Raw genomic sequence first — 19,046 nt, forward strand, 5'->3', positions numbered from 1 at the left:
AATCAGCTGGCCAAGCCATTTTTGAATTTTCTGCAATTTTTTCCTATTGGTTACTATTTTTTTTTAAATCCAATTAATCGAATAATTGGCCAACTAATCGATTATGAAAATAATAATTAAAGGAGAACTATGAGGTGAGTGAAAATCATTCGTAGTGAACTCATAGTTCGAGCCGCCGTGTGTCAATGAAACTGTCACACGCCGGCTCAATAGATCGGGAAGTGAGCGAACACATAGCGTCGCACGCTCACTTCTCGATCATCACCCTGCAGACAGCCGTGACTATCAGTGACTGCTCCCCGCAGGGATTCCCCCTCCACTGTCCGATCCTCCAGCACTGACTGGCGGAACGGATGGGGGAGGGCACAGCTGGCTCTGCCTCTAGATAGGTCAGAGTCAGCTGTCACTCACGCAGCTGGGTGGAGCTCAACAGTATTGTCAGGATCTGTTCCGGCTGCGGCGGTCTCAGTATATAGCGAGCTTTGGGTCACGGGAGGAGGTTAGTATATGTCCTCCCGTGACCCTTAAGAGAACTATGGGGAAAAACACTTACCCCATAGTTCTCTTTTAATTGCAGCCCTACATTATGGAGCAAACCCATATGCATATTTTTTTTCTATAATAAATAAAATATTAACTTTAACTGAAGGAATTACATTTGAAATCAGACTTCAAAAAGACAACATTTTGTCGAGTCTCTGACGGCGTTATTGAATGTTCTGACCAGACGGAGGGTCACTTTTAACGCTCGTTTTTAGAACATTCGGTCGATTCCCCAACCGGGTGAAATTGACGATCGTTTTCAACAGTGATGGAAAAAAAATGAAGCCGAACAGAAAATGTCTCGAACCAACAAAATTCTATCACTGAAGGTGGTTTTTCATCAGTAAACTCCATTCATTCCAAAATGGAACGTTAAAATCAAACGGAATTCCAGATATCTATAATGGAATGTTCCGAGGAGAGTTGTTTGTATGACATTCTAGCGCTGTATGGCCAGCTTTAGGCTCTCACACAATATACCAGCAGTGATAAGGATCTCCATGTCCACCAATACACTGAGCACTGCCATCCTCCTCACACGATCAGCTGAAACTCACTTCCGGAAACCTGCTGAACCCTCCTTACATAATCAGCTGCACCGTCACTTCCTGGCTTCCTCCGTTGCTCGGCGACATGCAGGTTGTAGCACATGACCCACAATCGGAAAGAATCCGTTTGAAGCTGCGCGCGCCCCCTTCGCGCCGCGTCGGTTACCTGGAAACCACTTCTTCGCCCCGCCTCTTCCTCCAGTTACATACAACAGCTGCGTAGTTGCGTCGTGTTTTTTTTCCCAGTCGCCAATCAGCGAGCGAGAGGGACGGGAAGTCTGGAAACCTGAACCAATGAGCTGACGAGGATCGTGACCCTTGTAGCCAATCAATGCTCAGGACGCAGGGAGCACGTCGTTTAAACAGTTTGTGTTGGTGGTAGGGTTCCGCTGTGGTGACGGGATTACAGACACTTTAAAATAGTACCGGGGAGCGCAGGACGGGTGTGTGAGGAGTACGCGTCTGGCAGAAAGATGCCGTCCCGGGTGGAGGATTATGAGCTACTATACACTATAGGCACCGGATCTTACGGAAAGTGTCAGAAAATTCGCAGGAAAGCGGATGGGAAGGTGAGGTGCTGCAGGGGGAGTGGATACAACTTTCGATGTTGGAATAGTTCGGAGTGTTCGTTCGAATTGCCAATAAATGTATTTGCGTTTAACGGCTGTTATTGATGCATGAACACCAGAGGGCGCTGTGACTGCTGTGTGTGTCATGAGGGATCAACTCTGCTAAATGTTATGGGGATCCCTGGCCAGATACAGAGCAGTGACGTCATCTAATGTGCTTGTAATAAATATGATATCGTGAAAGTGATCCTGACAGCAAAAGTCCCCTTGTATCTTTAAAGCATGCCCAGAGTAGAGGAGGTGCAATGCTTGCCTTTCTGGCAGCTTGGTCTATGACGTGCTGCTTCTGGTATTTGACTGGCCAGATGGGCCAATGCCTGTTTTCCCTGCTGCCTGCAGTGGTTTCTTCCACTGGCCTGTATAAGCTTGTGGTAAAAACCACGGTGTGGAGGGAGGAAAAAAGTCATGTGACCTTGAAACGGTAGGTACCAAACCCATAAGTGATTCTCTGGGACCACCAGGGTTGGGTATAGAGGCCTCTCTGCCTTGCCTTCCCCTATCCCTCCTTATTGTAAGGCAGGGGAGGACAAATTCAATGTGGAATCCAGGAGACAATCTGTCCTGTCCTGTCTTAGGAATGCTGACCACCCCACCTTCATCAGGTGGCCCTAGGTGTGTCATTGCCACCTCCCACCCCTTGAAGGAGGATCCCTTGAACCCCCCTCCATTACACTAGGTTGGGTGTCTTTATAAAGACTGACTGAGCTCTGTTGAAACGTTGACAATAAAGTGCTGGTGACCACTCTCTGCTGCAAGCCCCCTGAGTGCCTCTTGACCTACATTGGATTTGTATGGATGAGCCTCCGGGCATTTACCTTACAGATGCCATGCAGTGACTTCCCCTGGGACCGTTACACTAGGCCTCCCCAGCCAGTAACAAATTCCAAAGAGGTTCCCACCGCACTCCTTACTGGTATGTCCCTTTTTAAAGTGGGCGCTGCAGTGATGGTGGATGGCGCCACTTCAAATAGTAAAGTATATCACCAGCACACCTAAGTAAAATCTTAATTGAGTGGTCATTTTATTGATGTACACACACCTCGTCCTATTCTGTTACAACCACCGCTTTATGCATTTGCACATACCTTCCTTGGACTTGTCTGTACGGGCAGTATGACCACCTACTGACTTGGTGATATTCACAGATGGTGTCTGACTCCGAGTATAATCCAATGTAGTTTATTTACCATCTCCTTACATAGGATGTGATTCTTTGTCCATTCTTAGAGTGAAAAGACATTCCTATCCAGCCATTCACAGGATAACATAGCCCCCTTACCTTTTGAGAGGGTGGTGTGGAAAGAGAGAGAGTAGAGGGATTACTGTGAGTTTTAGCAGAAGACTGTACCAATATATAGAGAACGGCAGGGGTGAGATGGGAGATACCATGTATGCACAGATTAGGCTCTAACAATGCTAATCTTACACTTGTAGTTAGAAATCCAGCATAACACAGTGACGTAATTTATATAGATATGAAGTGTAACTGAAACAGCAGAAATAAGGAAAATGACACTGGATGTGGCAGCACACGTCATAAAGCAACGTTTCGGGGCCACTCATGGTCCCTTCATCAGGCTTGACCAGCCAGTAAGTCTGTTGCAGGATGGGAAATTTCAAGATTCTCATCCCAGACCGTGAGAATAACAGACACTAGACTTCATCTTAGACAAAAAGCCCAGAAATGATTTGGTGAGTAATGTTCTCCAATGATTAGACCATCTAATGTTTGTTCCCAACTTCATTCACATAAATGGCTTTGTAGACTGAAGGGTATAATCGGAGGAATGATAGTGAGATGTGTGCGAAGGAACCAAGAATCCCTGCACTGACCTAGTCTGAAGCACAGGAGAGCCTTCCTAAACTTGTTTATACACTCTCCATAAAATATCATTCGGGCTTTCATGCGTTTCATGTCATTTCAAAAGTTGTTTTTTTTTTCCAATTCCTTTAAATCTTCTTCAGGTTTCATTAAAATAATGCCTGGTGGTCCTGCCATGGAGGTTCTTGTTCAAGCACTTCTTGTTATGAGGTGACAACTCTCTCCTGATTGTGCTCTGTGTTGTTACACGCTACACTGATGGAGGCTACAAGCGTCCATGCTGACACAGATTGCATAGACATGGTCCACCCTTGTCACTGTTGGGAATCCAGTTCAGAGCAATGATCAGCTGATGGTTTAGTGCATGTAGACAGGAAGTGTCTGAAAGAGGCTGAGGGCAATCGGCAGAGCTCGGATGCAAGATGGATAAAGAAAGTTAAAAAGTGGATTTCATGAATAAAACGCGTCAGTTGTTTTGTGTATATAGCATGATAAATACCATCCAACTGGGGGTTTAGATTTACATTAATACAGAAGGTATCTGCATGTATCACTTTCATCATGGGTCCCCAAAATAATGAGTTATTCCTCATTTTATGGGCGATTGTTTCTGGATGTAGTTTGCTGAAGAAAGGATTTGCTGGCTGCCCGAAAATAAGGAATCTACTTTTTTGTTTTTGTGAGGAAGTGAGACGTTTTAGATACGTCTGTTTTAAGAAGGTTCTATTGTTCCTTGTATATTGATCAGCATGATGGCTGCAACCACCGGTAGTTCTCCTGAAAATGCCAAGTATCGGCACTGGTATCTGGACGTCCCTTCTACATGCCATACGCAGATGAGACCTAGCCGTGTGTTGGGATGTTGTAGAAGATGCTTTGTGCCCATACAAGCAGTAGGCTTTGGAAGGTTGGCCTCATATGTAGAAGCAGACCATGTTCATCTGCTGTTTAGCAGATATGTGTAGATTGTTGGTGTCTGAAAGAATTGTTTGGAAAGGACCATTTCCCCAAACTGACTGAAATCTTTGCTTTGCTGATTTTCCTGTCGTCACACCCCGGTAGGTTACCCCTGAGACGGGTTCAGTAAGAGGAATTGGGACAGAAGTTGCAGGGTATCCATAAATCTGTTTCTTGTCTGGTTTTAGTAGAGGATTTTTTTTGTCTTCGAGTTGCTATAGATTATTGACTGTTTGGGTATAGGAAAGGCATTCACTATGTGGTATGGTTAGATGAAAACGTCTCCTGACCACATAATCATCACGGCAGTAACACGGTTTGGTTTAAAAAGTGTTTTTTTGGGGGGTACTAACAAGAACCTGTAAAGCCATCTACAACTCTGCCCCAACCTATATCACCCAAACCACCCTCTTCGCTCCTCCCAAGATCCCTGCTCTTCAGCCCTCGTCGCATGTTCGCCTCCAGGATTTTTCCAGAGTGTCTCCCATCCTCTGGAACTCCCTACCCCAACCTGTCCACTTATCTCCTACTCTGTCCACCTTTTAGGTGATCCTTGAAAACTCATCTCTTCAGGTTGGCCTATTCCACCTCGATAGTGTTCATGTCACCAGATAGCGACATGGGCACTTGAAAGACCCTTCCACTCGACAGTTCAGAAGAAAGTCTTTGGACCTGACTTGTCCCATGGCCATGGTTTCAGGTAAGTATTTAGGCAAGAATCTGTTTTTGTTTTTTTTTAATAGTTACTAAGGCTGTAATCTAAAGAAGGGGGGGGCATAAAATCCCCTACCTTGACTTCAGATTTAAAGTGTACTATGGGATGATCCATGTAGGGATGAAATGTCTTATCAGCATCGTTGGTTATAGCCATGACTGCGGCAGGAAGCTAAAGCTGCTAAAGTTTCCTCCTTCTAAAATTCTGTTATGTGAACATGAATAACAGTAGTACAGTACCAATCACTATTGAGCTCTGGTTGCTCCCAAACAAAAGAGATGCTTAAAGCAACCACTCACAAATAGGAATCTGAGTCTTAAAGTAATACTGAAGCCTAGTGTTTTTCATCAGAAACGTATCCATGTAGGTAAAACCAGCTCATTGCAGCAAGTGATTGCTTTATTACATCAACAGTCAGCAGATAACACTTCCACTTGTCCCATCATTCATTGTGCATTGCATGCCTGCCTGCTCATTGAAAAGATTGTGGCAGGGTTGAAACATGTATGTCAGGAGACTGTAGTCTTATCATGGTAGCGTGCACACATGGGTGTTCCCATTGGACCCTGCTAGGTAAAGGAGACATCCAAAACCATAAAGCCGGGAAAAGGGATCGCATGATTGGGCAAACAAGGAAGAAAGTTGGAGTTTAAAAGAGAAAATTGGCATTTAAGTGCGGACCGCCTCCGCTGAAAAGGTTGAGTAAGTGCCAGTTGCCTTGTCACAGCAAATGTTTGAAAAGAAGCCCTCCCTGACTTCTGTAACTGCAGGTACTGTAGAGTAATTAATCCTTAAAATCCACAGAGGAAGCACAGCGTTGATATTCATTTTCTCAGCAGTTCTGGTCAACTCTTGATCTGCATATTGTTCAAGAGTTGTTGGGGAATCCTTTCCCTCTGCGATTATATGACCAAAGGCCTGCACTTTTAGACATGTAACCAGGAGAGATGAGCCTGGGCTTGGTGTGAACTCTGTTGACCTGTGTTCACCCGAGCCTGCTCAAAACTGTGACCATCACTTCCCTCTCCCAGCCCAATAAGTGGCAGCAGTTGTGGCGGGGAGCATTCCCTGCCCTTTTGTGACATATAGCTGTGGGGCATGGAATGCGCATCTCTGCAACTGATTGGGTAGGGAGGAGGAGGGGGTGGCAGTTGGCTTTGCATGGGATTGGGCATACTGAGTTCACACCAGGCTCATCACTAATGACCAGCACTAGACTGGAGCAGCACGACAAGACCTTCAGCCCTTCGATTACATTCCAGAATGACTGTAACACTCAATGTTAAAGTGGAGCTATGGCAAAATGAAAATGAAATATTACCGTTGCAGTTTATTTTTGGTCTCCCCCCCACACCCTGTGGTGACAACCTGACTTTTTGATTCAGCCCTAGATCATTATTTTTTCACTTTGTATAACGGTCACTGTTTTTGTTCTGCAATGAAAACACATTTTTTTTTCTTTTGGAAAATCTAAACTACTAATAATAAAAGCTGAGCACCTTCATCAATGTTACAGTATATGGTTTGTCCCAACTGCTTTAACACAGTTGATGGCTTCAGAAAAGACACTTACTAGTGGCTAATCATACCCTGTAATTTGAAACCCATTCACCAGAAAGATCGGAAGATTCAATTGCAGTGAATATTTGGTAAATGTCACATTCACTGATTTTATAAATAGTCCCCTTTTGTAAAACCTGCTGCGGGAATTAAGACATCCAAATATTGTCCGTTACTTTGACCGCATAATTGATCGGACTAACACAACCCTGTACATTGTGATGGAGTATTGTGAAGGAGGGGACCTAGCCAGTCTTATTGCCCAATGCACTAAGGAAAGGTATAGTCATATTTCAGACATTTACTGAGTGCAGAGCTCATCAAAGTCACCAGTTTATAAATAGATGTGTAACCTATACTGAAATTAATTTTATACCAGTTTTTGGGGACACATAGAGCTTTCTTTTGGGGGTATTTAATCACCACTGGGGGTTTTATTTATACTATATAATGAAAAAAGAACCAAAGATTTCAAAAATAAAAAAAGTTTTCCCTTTTGTTAAAACATTTTATTCTTACCCATATTTTTGGTAAAATATAAAAAGATGGGGTCACGTCAGGTAAATAAAACAAATGGCAAACGCACTCATCAATTTGTAACCAGCTCTAAGCAAGGTGCACTTGGAAGGGCTTAATACAGTACAACAGCAAAAAGTTTCCCAGCACACTCACCAGCCAGCATGCAAAAAAACTTGTCTCACCGCAAAGGTTAAAAACATAAAAACAGAGGTTTTAGATACACGTCTTCTGCAGAAAATGTGAAAGCCGCAAAGCCTCGCCAAGGCACCTCCTATATAGTGCGGTCCTAACTAAACTATCGGAGTCTCCATCTTGAAGCACATATGGGAAAGATAAAATTGGGTGCAGGTTTGTCAGGAGGAAGCCCAGCCTCCTTAAAGGCACAAGGGACCCCACACTGCACCAAATCAGTCAAGCAAAACAAATGGCAAACGCACTCATCAATTTGTAACCAGCTCCATGTGCACCTTGCTTAGAGCTGGTTACAAATTGTCCTTCCATGTGCACCTTGCTTAGAGCTGGTTACAAATTGATGATGGAGACTCTCCTAATTTAGAGTTGGGACCGCACTATATAGAGGTGCCTTGGCGCGGCTGTGCAGCTTTCACATTTTCTGCAGAAGACGTGTATCTAAACCTCTGTTTCTAACCTTAGCGGCGAGACAAGTTTTTTTGCATGCTGGCTGGTGAGTGTGCTGGGAAACTTTTTGCTGTTGTACGTCAGGTAAATAGACACTAAACATGTCAAGCGATCGGCACCTCATACAAGCGAGCCGGCGGATCGCTTTTCTGTAAACAGGCATTGCTGCCTTTTTTAAATTATGACCGTTTCCCGCCAGCCGGGAGGCGGGTAAATAAAGCAGTTTCCCTTCATATGTCCAGGTAACTGAAGCACTGTACATGTATAGACTACAGTCAGTCTTCCTCTGTGGCCTCAATGGTGCACAAGTGCATTGACATCATGGCACCTAATCCACTGATTGCTTCCTCTATCCTTGTAATGTATGGGCCTGAGGCTGGATAGTCTGCAGGAGCCTGTGCATTGCCCTGTGATCCACTCGCAGTTGCAGTGATTTGAAGGCTTTACATTACAAGAAATGTAATAAATGCACTTTTTTTTTTTTTCTTTCATCAATGTGGGTATGTATATTACTTCTTTGCAAAAGGTAGACTATGTGTTTTAATCTGGGCTATAGGGAAAGCCTGAAATGCTCATGTTTTGTGGCTGTGAGGTTGTGGAATACAACCATCTTACCTTTGTTGGGGGTGGAAGGAAATAAAATAATTTTACAAAATTTTAGAATCCTAAATTCTCATCATTCTATGAAGTCATATCTTTGCCGACTGCTCCTATTACTTTCATTCTGTTATCTTCCAGGCAGTACCTAGAAGAAGACTTCATATTGCATGTATTTGTTCAGCTTGCCTTGGCTCTAAAAGACTGTCACAGAAGGAGTGATGGGGGTCACACTGTTCTCCATCGAGACCTGAAACCGGCCAACATATTTCTAGATGCCAAGAGGAATGTAAAACTTGGAGACTTTGGGTTAGCACGAATATTGCACCATGATACCAGTTTTGCTAAAACATTTGTTGGTACTCCTTACTACATGTCGCCTGTGAGTATTTTATTGTCTTACGTTCTTATGACTTAAACGCAGCAGGTACAACTGGGCTTGTGCGAAACTAAATATATCCTAGTTGGGTGGAACGGACCTATGTCCATGGCTTCCAACCAAAAGGGTCATCTGTGTCAGAGGCAAGAGGGGAAAAGTGTCAGCTGCTGGGGAGGGAAGGATGAGGTAAGTAAAGCTTTCTTCTATTCTGATGGACAAAAAAAAAACACCTTTTAACCCTTGCAGTCCAGGAAGAAGCACACTACAGGGTAACTTTGGAGTTTCCCTGGAGTACAGCTTTAAGCAAATTTTGTGTTTTTGGACTGTTTTGCAAAATTTCTGACCTGGAGATCCTGCAAGTAACAGCACTTCCTGTTGCAGGCTGGTATTGCTGAGTCATTTTCTAGCAATATACAGCAGTGTTGTCAGCCTGCCATGTGCACTATGACTCCAAGGAGTGCATGTCAGGTTTAGCTTTGCCAGCATGCAACAGGAATTGTTATTACTGGCAGGTAAGAAACTTTGCTGTACATTTGCTTAAGATAATAATGGGCATGATGCCAACATACTGAAACACAGATTTTTGGATTTACTTTAGGCGTGAAACAGTAAACGCATCATGTATGCTGTTTCCAGTTGGTGTATATGTTGCTGAGTTTCCCACTTTGGTACACATGATCACTGTGCTCTCAATGCTGTGATCACTCACGCTTATAATATGCACTTTGACACTCTTCTGTTTGATCCTGGTTGGCCAGGCACAGTGCTGTCTCCCATCTATCAGATATGACTGTGTGAACTATGCTGTCTTCACCATACTGAGGCAGTTCGTAACTGACTCTTCCTAGCCACCCATGCTGTCTTTCCTCCATGCTAAAGCTGTTCATAACCACCGCTCCATCAGCAGGAACCCCATCCAGGCATTCTAGGCCTCCCCCAGACAATGCAGCAATTAGGCTGCAAGCACCCAGACAGCAAAACTTCTGCCCTCTGATGCACACTGGCTTGCCAGAGTGGTTGGTGGGCCTGGCTAGCTTGTGATGCTGTCACACCCTCACTTCTCTCCTCCACATATTGCCTTCTAAAACACTTTAACATTGTTCATAAAATCCCCAACCTTGCCTGTTCTGCACACTTTTTGTTAATTGTTTAGCATTTGACACTATCACTTTATTTGCAGCTTGAGAATACTCATTTTAAAAACCTTATCTGCATGCTTTTGTAATCATCTATTGACAAGCATTTTATTTTATGTTCTAGGAGCAGATGAATAGAATGTCTTACAATGAGAAGTCTGATATATGGTCATTGGGCTGTCTTCTCTATGAACTATGTGCTCTCTCGTAAGTAGTACCTGCTTTCCTGGAGAAGCATAGATTACGCTTTAAATGTACGCAATGCTTCCTCAACCAATATTGGCACCAAAAAACCCAGTGATCCCTATGTGTTTTCCTTGTGACAGATTTGGTTTGGTTTTAAAGCTGTGTTCTGAATTGAGGCTTGATTAATCCTTAAAGCCAGATCCCTAATGTATTAACTTTAAAGCTGCTTCTATATTTAAAAATGGCTGACAGGTTCTCTTTTTAAAATAACCAGTTTTTTGCTTTCTCTTAGGCCACCGTTTACTGCTTATAATCAGAAAGAGCTGGCGGAAAAGATCAAAATAGGGAAGTTTAGACGGATCCCATATCGCTATTCAGAAGAGCTGAACCAAATTATTACACAAATGTTGAACCTGAAGGTGAGTTCTGTCAATGGTGCATGGAAATGGGAACCCCAGGATGAAGTGCTCATTACACTGCACTTGCATTACACTGCAAGATTTGTAAGTTATGTCATGTCTGATGCCAGTTTAGATTTACAAAACATCTTTAGTATTTTTTTATTAGTATATCCGATATATCAGATCATCACAAACTACATGCAGAGTCCTGCTACTGCATGCAAGCTGTAGTTTTTCTCTTCTAGAGCCTGCCTCCTTCACTGCTTGATTGGCCGATCACTGGGCACATATAGTTAGTCAAAGGAGGTAGAGGGCAAAGTGTCAGCATTAGCTCAAGTTACTATTTGCATAAATATGATGCCTTAGACTTTTCAGAAGAACATTGTTACCTGGCAGAGGTACATCAAGGTGTTTGGTTATTGTGTGCAAGTAGCGGAATACTAACTTTAATATTGCTAATAGAGCACCATGAAATACACTGGTCTCTAGATGGGACTCTGTCGTTGTCAGTGTTGTGCTGCCATTGCCCAGTAGGGAGTAGCTGAAAAAGGCAATTTGGTGCTTTTTATTGACCTTTTTATAGCAGAAGACTATATAGAGTGTAGAGCTTCCAGTATGCACTATATCTGAAAACTGCATTTAATGTAACATTAATCTGATCACTGACTGGCTTGGCAACCACTTGCTTATATTATGTAACTAGTGAATTGCAGAATATGTAATTTTGTAAACTTCAGAAGAATTTCATATGATGTTGTAAGTTGTTTTTTTTTCACATAGTGGTTTGGTTTCTGGCAGGACTATTTGAGACCATCCATTGAAGAGATTCTGCAGAGTGTTCTGTTATCGGACGTTGTGGTGGAAGAACAAAACAGAATATCTGAGAGAAAAGTCAGGAAATCTGCTGATCCGGAGCGGGTGCATCCTCCAGATCCTACGCTGTCTGATCTCCGATTAAAGGAACAGCAATTGTTGGCGCGGGAAAAGGCGTTGACAGAGAGAGAAGATCGGCTTGAGCGTAAGTTTGTAATGTGAGAAATAGAAGGTATCCCTTTTGATGTAATTAAGTCCCCTTATGTTGTGTTGACCCGAGGGCATTCCTGTCCATTTAAGAAGAAGACGACTTTAGAAATAGGCAATGTGCGCATAGTGTAGATTTCCATGGCAATTGCAGAAGGCTTGACTTTACTTCCATCACAGGAGTGAGTTTGGAGCGGTGGCTACTTTACAATACACGGAGACCATGGGGAACAAAAGTAGCCACCCTCCAGAAGGAAGGACAGTGTCAGCACCAATTCAGAGATGATTTGAGGATCTACAGCCGAGTGATACACAAATAAGATGCATGTTTGTTAATGAATTCAAGCACCTTAGCTATTAACTTCTGACTTAGTATCACAAAGATTGTTTTTGACCAAAGATTAGTTTCAGATGTATGTTTGCACAGTAAAAGTAAATTAGCAGGGATTTGAAGTGTGCCCCATATCTGGCTGCTGCAGCATTTGTTAAATCTCGTAGTTCCATTCAGCCCGCTCTCGCCTTTCTGTGCTGAGCTTTCAAGTTCTGGCTGTATTACACTGATCACAGTGGGATGGTTGCTGTACCTGTTCGCCATTCAGAAAGGACTTGCTTTGCATTCTGTGATTTGGAAGAGGTGTGGGTGAATGTCATAATCTCCCCTCCTCCAATCACAGAACACCTTTTTATTCAGTGAAAAGAATGCAAAAGTATTTTCTGAATGGAGGATGGGTACAACAAGCAAACCAATTGTGATCAGTGTTCTACAGCAGGTACTTGATCTCAGCACCGGATGTGTGGCACTGACAGTGTGGGCTGAGTAATACTAAGTGATGTTCTAGTATGTTCTTTAGCCCCTATATTTCACTTTTATTGGCTGTCATGGCTGATCAGCATACCTTGGGACCCCTCCTTATAATGGGAGGGAAGGAAGATACTGGATCTGCCCTAACATAAACTGCCAGTCAGGCATACTGCATCCCTTAGTAACCCCCAACCACTGGTTCATCTTGGATACTCTGGAAAAACCTTTTAAATACTTATCATATGGCAGCACAAATGGAGAAACTGTATAAGGAATTTTATACTGAGGTGTATGGGTACATAAAGTGTAAGCACACTGGAAGCAGCTTTGGGTTAAAAATGTGAGCATACTGGAAGCATCTTAGGGTTAAAGGAGAACTATCATGTGAGTGATTTACACTCATCCTCATAGTTGCAGCCAACGTTTCACAATGAAACTCACATGTCGGCTCTATTGATCGGGAAGTGAGTGAACACATACTCCCTGCAGAGAGTGGTGACTGCAGGAATTAACCCCCCCCCCCCCGTTCCTCCAACGCTGACTGGAGGGACAGACGGGAGGCGGTGGGTACAGCTGGCTCAGGCTCTAGATAGATAGGCAGAGCCTGTTGTAAATCAGCCAGCTGGATGGATCTCGACAGTATTGTCAGGATCCGTCCTGCCGCCGGCACTCTCAGTATATAGCAGGCCTTATCATGAGCTTTGGGTCACGGAAGGAGGTTGGTGTATGACCTCCCGTGACCCTAAAGAGAACTATGGGATAAAATGGTTACCCCATAGTTCTCAAGTGTTTGTGGCCCATCTATTCCTCCACATGCATCAACCCTCCTTCCGAAATGAGGATGTTTCACTTTGATCATATTCCTAATTATAACGGCTCTCTTATTCTGAATCTCTTTCAGAGCGCGAAAGAGAGTTGTGTGTACGGGAGAGGCTAGCAGAAGATAAACTCTCAAGGTAGGTTGGTGTGTTTAACATTTGTAAAACACAAACTCAAGATGCATATAGTCATGGCAAGGATACTTGTGATTATAACATGGCCAATAAGGCTTCCAACCAGTGAAAGCTTTGTCATTTCTAGGGGCTAGGACCTTTTTTTTATAAGCAGTGAATGTATGTTAAGAGCGGCCATTGCACTTAGATGCAGCCACATCTCCTCTGCAAGTTTTAGTGACATCACATGGGCTGAAGATCATGCCCACTGTAATATTTCTTCATTGTGTTTTTTTTTTTTTTTTAAAGTAATAAAAGCTTAGTACTGTTACAGTGATTCTGCAAAAAAAATGGAAATGCTGGTTTTCTGGCTGTCAATCTAATGTTTTCTGTTATAGCAACATAACAGGGAGTAAGGGGAAAACTCTGAAATGGCACACAAATAGGCAAAGGACCATAATTAATCTTGACAACACTCTTTCATTCTCTGCAGGGCTGAAAGCTTGATGAAGAACTTCAATTTGCTGAAGGAGCAGCGCATCTATGGAGCTGCCATGGAGAATGGTCTAGGTACGAGAGCAAACAGGAAACCTCTGGAAGCTTTAATAGATTGGCAAAACTACCAGTTGCCTTAACTTTTATATGTGCATATCATGAACTTTTTAATCCTGCTATTGATTTAGGTTGTATATATTTATTTTGAATAAATTACTTTTTCTGGTGTCTTTTATTGTATTTAAAGTGGGATAAGTTAATTGGCATGTAAACTCCATAGCTGCTGTGTTATATCACAGTGTGGTTTATGGATGCTATTGCTGCAAAATTGTAGGAAACCTCTCTTCTGGGATGGGTAGAGGCTGCCATTTCTGGCCACCTTCATGCTAGTTTCTGGCTTCAGCCGGGAGTTACTAATCCAGAACAAGTAGGCAGATGGAGTGTTTGAATTTTCCTAATCTGTGTACTTGTTCCAGGTCAGTCTTTCTCTGCTCAATACCCAGACAACTAGCATGTTTTGGAAGGAGGTCATTGGCAGTTGTAGGTCCCCTTCTTTTTTTTTTTTTTTTATATTTATTAGGAATGTGTACCTTTTTTTTATATTGCTGCCTGTGTGTCCAGCAGTATCTCAAATCCCTGCTTATTTCCATGACAGGAAGAAAAGAGACATCTCCCATGTACAGACTGATAAAACCTGACAGTTCTAAACTGTCTTACCCACACCATTCCATTGGCGGGGGGAAAAAAAAAAGCCTAGACGCCTACTTTGAAGATATTTTGTTGTTAGGCTTTAGTTGAAGATGCCCATTCCCCAATTTCTGAATGTATAAGGGCCATGCTCCTTTTATAATCTATACGTGCTTGTTTTTAATCCTACTCCCTCTATGAGTTTATTGGCTGGCAACAATGTAAACATGATGACTCTGTGCCCATTACTAGGGTCGTTCTTGTCTTTCTCTGAAGCCTCAGTCGCGGTTTAGGAATCTTAGCGGTTATCCCTTTCCTGCATATGTTTGTGCTGAGCTACTGGTAGGGAGAAGCTTTGATTCTCACAAAGGCAAAAAGCTTTGAATGGCTTTTCTATTTTCATGCTAACGTGAAAAACCCCTTCAAAGTTCTATACAGTAAAGACTGGAGCTACATCACATAAACGCTTCCGTAGCCTTAGAGCTGCTTGTAGGTAGACTGCACATAACTAACTGAATGAGGGGCTTTTTACATGTACAAGTGGAGAGTGGCCGGTGTTAGTGATTTATAGGAGAGGCATTTTTATGGAATTGTTAAAGGTAGAAAACTATTTTAAACTAAAAGAAAAAAGATCTAATTTTATTATATTCAATTATTTAAAGCCAGAACTTTTTTTTTAGTTTTGGATGGAAAACAGATAGGAGATGCAATAGGAATTGAGAGAAAATCTTTACAAAGTGAGGGGAACTCTCCTTTAGGGCAGTTGTCATCAGAGCAGGTGTCTATATTGGAAGATTTCCCTTCACCTCCTGTTCTGGGGATAACTGTAAAATATTGGATATTCCATCACTTAAACATTTGTTTTTAAAAATGTTAAAAACTTTACTGAGGTTCTTATCCTTAGTTGGGGGGGGCGGGGTTTCCTTCCATTACTTTTCGTTGCCAATGGTCTGACTAGGACTAATAGAATAGATCTACCCCAGTGAGACACAGCAATAAAAAAAAAACCTGGCTGTGGTTCTAATCTTCCCACACTGTCCACAACTAAAGCAAACTTATTTGGCTCTACATGCATTTTAAACAATTCTAGACACTTATGCTGAACTACATGATGTAATCTGACGAGATCTTTAATTTTATTAACAAGGATTATCTTTTAGGTTACACAGAAAAGGAAACTGTTGTGCTATAGGTTTAACAAGAGCAGAGATGTGTCCTTGTATTGTATTTTTAGTTAAAACTGTATTTGATTTAAACTGCATCATGATGTCTTCCTTTCTTTTCCAGATCTCGGATCTTCCATAAGGAGTAAGAAGAATGCCCACTTTGGCACTGAAAGTAAAGAGAACCGTAGTAGTGGGGGTAAACCGCCCCCTACTCACGAGAAGTGCATAGAGTTAAAGCAGCGGCTGCAAGCTGCCAATATACGTGCCCAGGCCCTGAGTGAGCTGGAGAAGAACTATCAGTTGAAAAGCCGGCAGATACTTGGAATGCGCTGAGAGATGCTGGACCTCTGTGGATGTTAGATACTGTTTTTATACTAGGGTGGTCAGCCCACGTTATTTATCAAATTAATATATACCTATTCGAATGGTAATTCCAGTTGCGCATACTAATTGGTTAGTTACAAACATCTGCAGCATGGTTTACATTGTAAAAAGGTGTGGCCTGAATGTGAAGATTCTTTTATCTCGTTGGACTGAACAGAAAACCTTTTAAAAATGTAGGGGTGTTTTTTTTTTTTTAACATTTTATATCTAAGGTTTGAATGTTGGGAGTTATCGGTCTGAAATGCCCCTATAAATATACTAGTTTATGTGATGTGGATGGAATATGTCTGGCAATATGATTTTGCAAACAAGACTGAGTTTTATTTGTAACTGATGTCTGATTCTCTTGTTACCATATTCATATATTTTTTCCCAACTCCTATTTTAGGAGGTTCTAGCATTTTGATGTATATATTTGTGATTGTTATCCTAAAGGGTAACTGAAGTTTTAAAAAAAAAAAAAAGCTTGTCCTATCCGCCGCATTTTTTGTTGTTGTACTGCCTGCAGGACATGTGCACTGCCCTTGTCATTTGGAAGGTGCCGAAGTGTGGAGCCAAGTGCCAGCATAATGCAACTCCATCATTTGTGGAGCTGAATAAGGATAATGTATCATAGAGGACCACACTGGAGTGGTGACAGAGAACACAAAGTAGTTATTGCGGGAGGATGGTACACTCAGCTGTACGACGTTTGCCATAGTGTACAAATGGACTATGCATACTGGAACAAGATAGCAAATGCTCCTATAGTGAAATCTGACGGGTCCATTAGCACAGTTTGAAGTGATGAAGCAATCAGAAGAAAAAAAAATTACCTTTAGCATATCATTTATAATGTAAAAGCATGGATGTCATGGGAGAGATCATGTGACAGTGCCATGTATTATTTTAGGGCCCATTCACCCCATTGAGTTGCAATTCTGAATATAGAATATACCAAAGTTCATTTGTGGTGTGTTACACTGCCACTGCTTTTAATGTGACGTTTTTCATTTTTAAAAGTGAAAGAAAAGTCAGTTTCAGTGTGTTTCTAACGGCTCAGAAGCACATGAGAGCGCTGACAACCTGCCAGGGTCTGTTCTCATACTTAATATTCCAATAACTGTGTTGTGAACTTTGAAAATTAAGTTTCTCCATGTTTATTTAGTACAAAGAGAAGTGAATGAGGGCGCACAGTTATTCCTTGTTCAGAATATGTATGAACTGGGCACAGCTTTACTTTAAGATGATCAAACCACAGTGGGGGGGGATTTATCAAAACTAGAGCAGACGCCCATGGCAACCAATCAGCGTCTCTCTTCAGTTTGCTTGGTTGGGATTTGAAAATGAGAGAGAGAAGCTGATTGGTTGCAATGCAAATCTGCTCTAGACTTTGTCTGCTCCAGTGTTGATAAATTCCCCCCCCATGTGTATGCACACTTCCTGTGCCTGGAAGCACTGTTTCCATATTATACCATTATGGGTAATTAGCAAAGAGTACACCACTGCATGATATCCTATTTACAATTCAAACACTGCTTTCAAAAATGTTTCACAACCCCATGTCAGAAGATCCTGGTAAACTAGAGGAAGGGCCTGTGAACTGAGGCCAGGGCCCTAATGCTCAACAGCCGCACGCCACTGTGAAAGGGATGAAGTGGCCTCAAAAGCTGCAGAATGTCCACTATAAGTGCTATAATATTCATATAAAGTTGCCTGAGTCTCGGCCCAATTTAAAACCTGTTAAAGTTTTCAAGAATTTTTAATCCCTTGGTTCTATATGTCATTTTATCTGCATGGTGGCAGCCAAATGTGCTTATATCTGTGCACCCTTTGTTAGCTTCTGCTGACAGTAATAAGGTGAAGTAAAACAAATACGCAAACAAAAACACCCCCATTCCCATATAGAACATTTGCACCTATATCATGTGTAAACACACCGTATACATCGCACCCCTACTGCACTACATATATTGGCTATGCCCACACACCTTATAAAGACTTTTTGTCTTGAGAACTGTCAGGCCACCTCATACACATCAGATTATCTTCAGATTTGGATATTCTCATGTCATGCTTATGTGTATTTGTATCACTACAGGTTTGCTTTTAAATAAAACACAAATATTTTCTTTTTCAAGAAAGATCTGTAGTGGCATTCACTAGGAAAATTGCTTATCAAAGGTCATGGTGACATTATCTAAATCTCAGACTTTCCCCATAGCACTGACAAATGAAGGCAATAAAAACTAAAGATGTTAAAGTACTAACGCGGGCAAATGTGACATTTTGCCATATTGATAAGCACTTTGGACACAAGCTATCTTTATAGAGGCTCTAATTTTCATCCCGTCATATAATCTGTGCTAGGTGACCCTGTTCTGAGAAGTGATTTTTCATTTTTATCCAAGTTGTACATAACACAATATGAAATAATGCACATGGGGTTAATTCACGTACAGTAATGCAGTAATTATGACGATAAAACGTTTCATACACATTGCAACACATGAGTGATTTGAACAAACATAATGCGACAGTTTACATCAAGAGTGTGGTAAGAGGGGACTAGATCCCCCCACGCAAGAGAAGGTCGTTGGTACCCTGGGGCGACCCATGTTAGGGCAGTGGGAGCGGTGAGCACGGGGGGTCCCTCCCTCTCCGAGACATAGGAGCTGAATAGCTGGATTTGGGTAACTCGGTGTCCCGTGGTCATTGCTGGGGTGTAGTGGGGCTTTGCAACATAAATGGACGGGATAACCTTGTGATGATGTGAGCATCATGAAAGCTATTGGCAAGTGAGAGTTACATAAGGTAGTGAGGGGGAACCAAGGGATGGGGAGGGTAAGGGTCTTGCTAAGGTATGGGGGGGAGGGGAGGAGAGGGGTCCAGAACAGGGCGAAGACGGATCCTACAACTGTTGCCAGCTGCATGTAGCCGTATCCTATCA

At 42.4% G+C, this 19,046-nt stretch overlaps 1 protein-coding gene across 1 annotated transcript; it reads left to right on the forward strand.

Annotated features, from left to right (window-relative positions):
- Positions 1-1,524: 1,524 nt before the first annotated feature.
- NEK2 (NIMA related kinase 2) lies at positions 1,525-16,193 on the forward strand. The gene is given in 10 exon segments (XM_018554616.1): positions 1,525-1,660; positions 3,008-3,030; positions 6,854-7,054; positions 8,671-8,911; positions 10,169-10,251; positions 10,523-10,649; positions 11,430-11,649; positions 13,355-13,409; positions 13,879-13,955; positions 15,855-16,193. Coding segments are annotated over 10 exon segments (1,335 nt in total). The 5' UTR covers positions 1,525-1,564; the 3' UTR covers positions 16,067-16,193.
- Positions 16,194-19,046: the final 2,853 nt, after the last annotated feature.

This window comes from Nanorana parkeri, unplaced genomic scaffold (assembly GCF_000935625.1).
Source record: "Nanorana parkeri isolate BGI_ZX_2015 unplaced genomic scaffold, ASM93562v1 scaffold1, whole genome shotgun sequence".
NCBI classification, from domain to species: Eukaryota; Metazoa; Chordata; class Amphibia; order Anura; family Dicroglossidae; genus Nanorana; species Nanorana parkeri.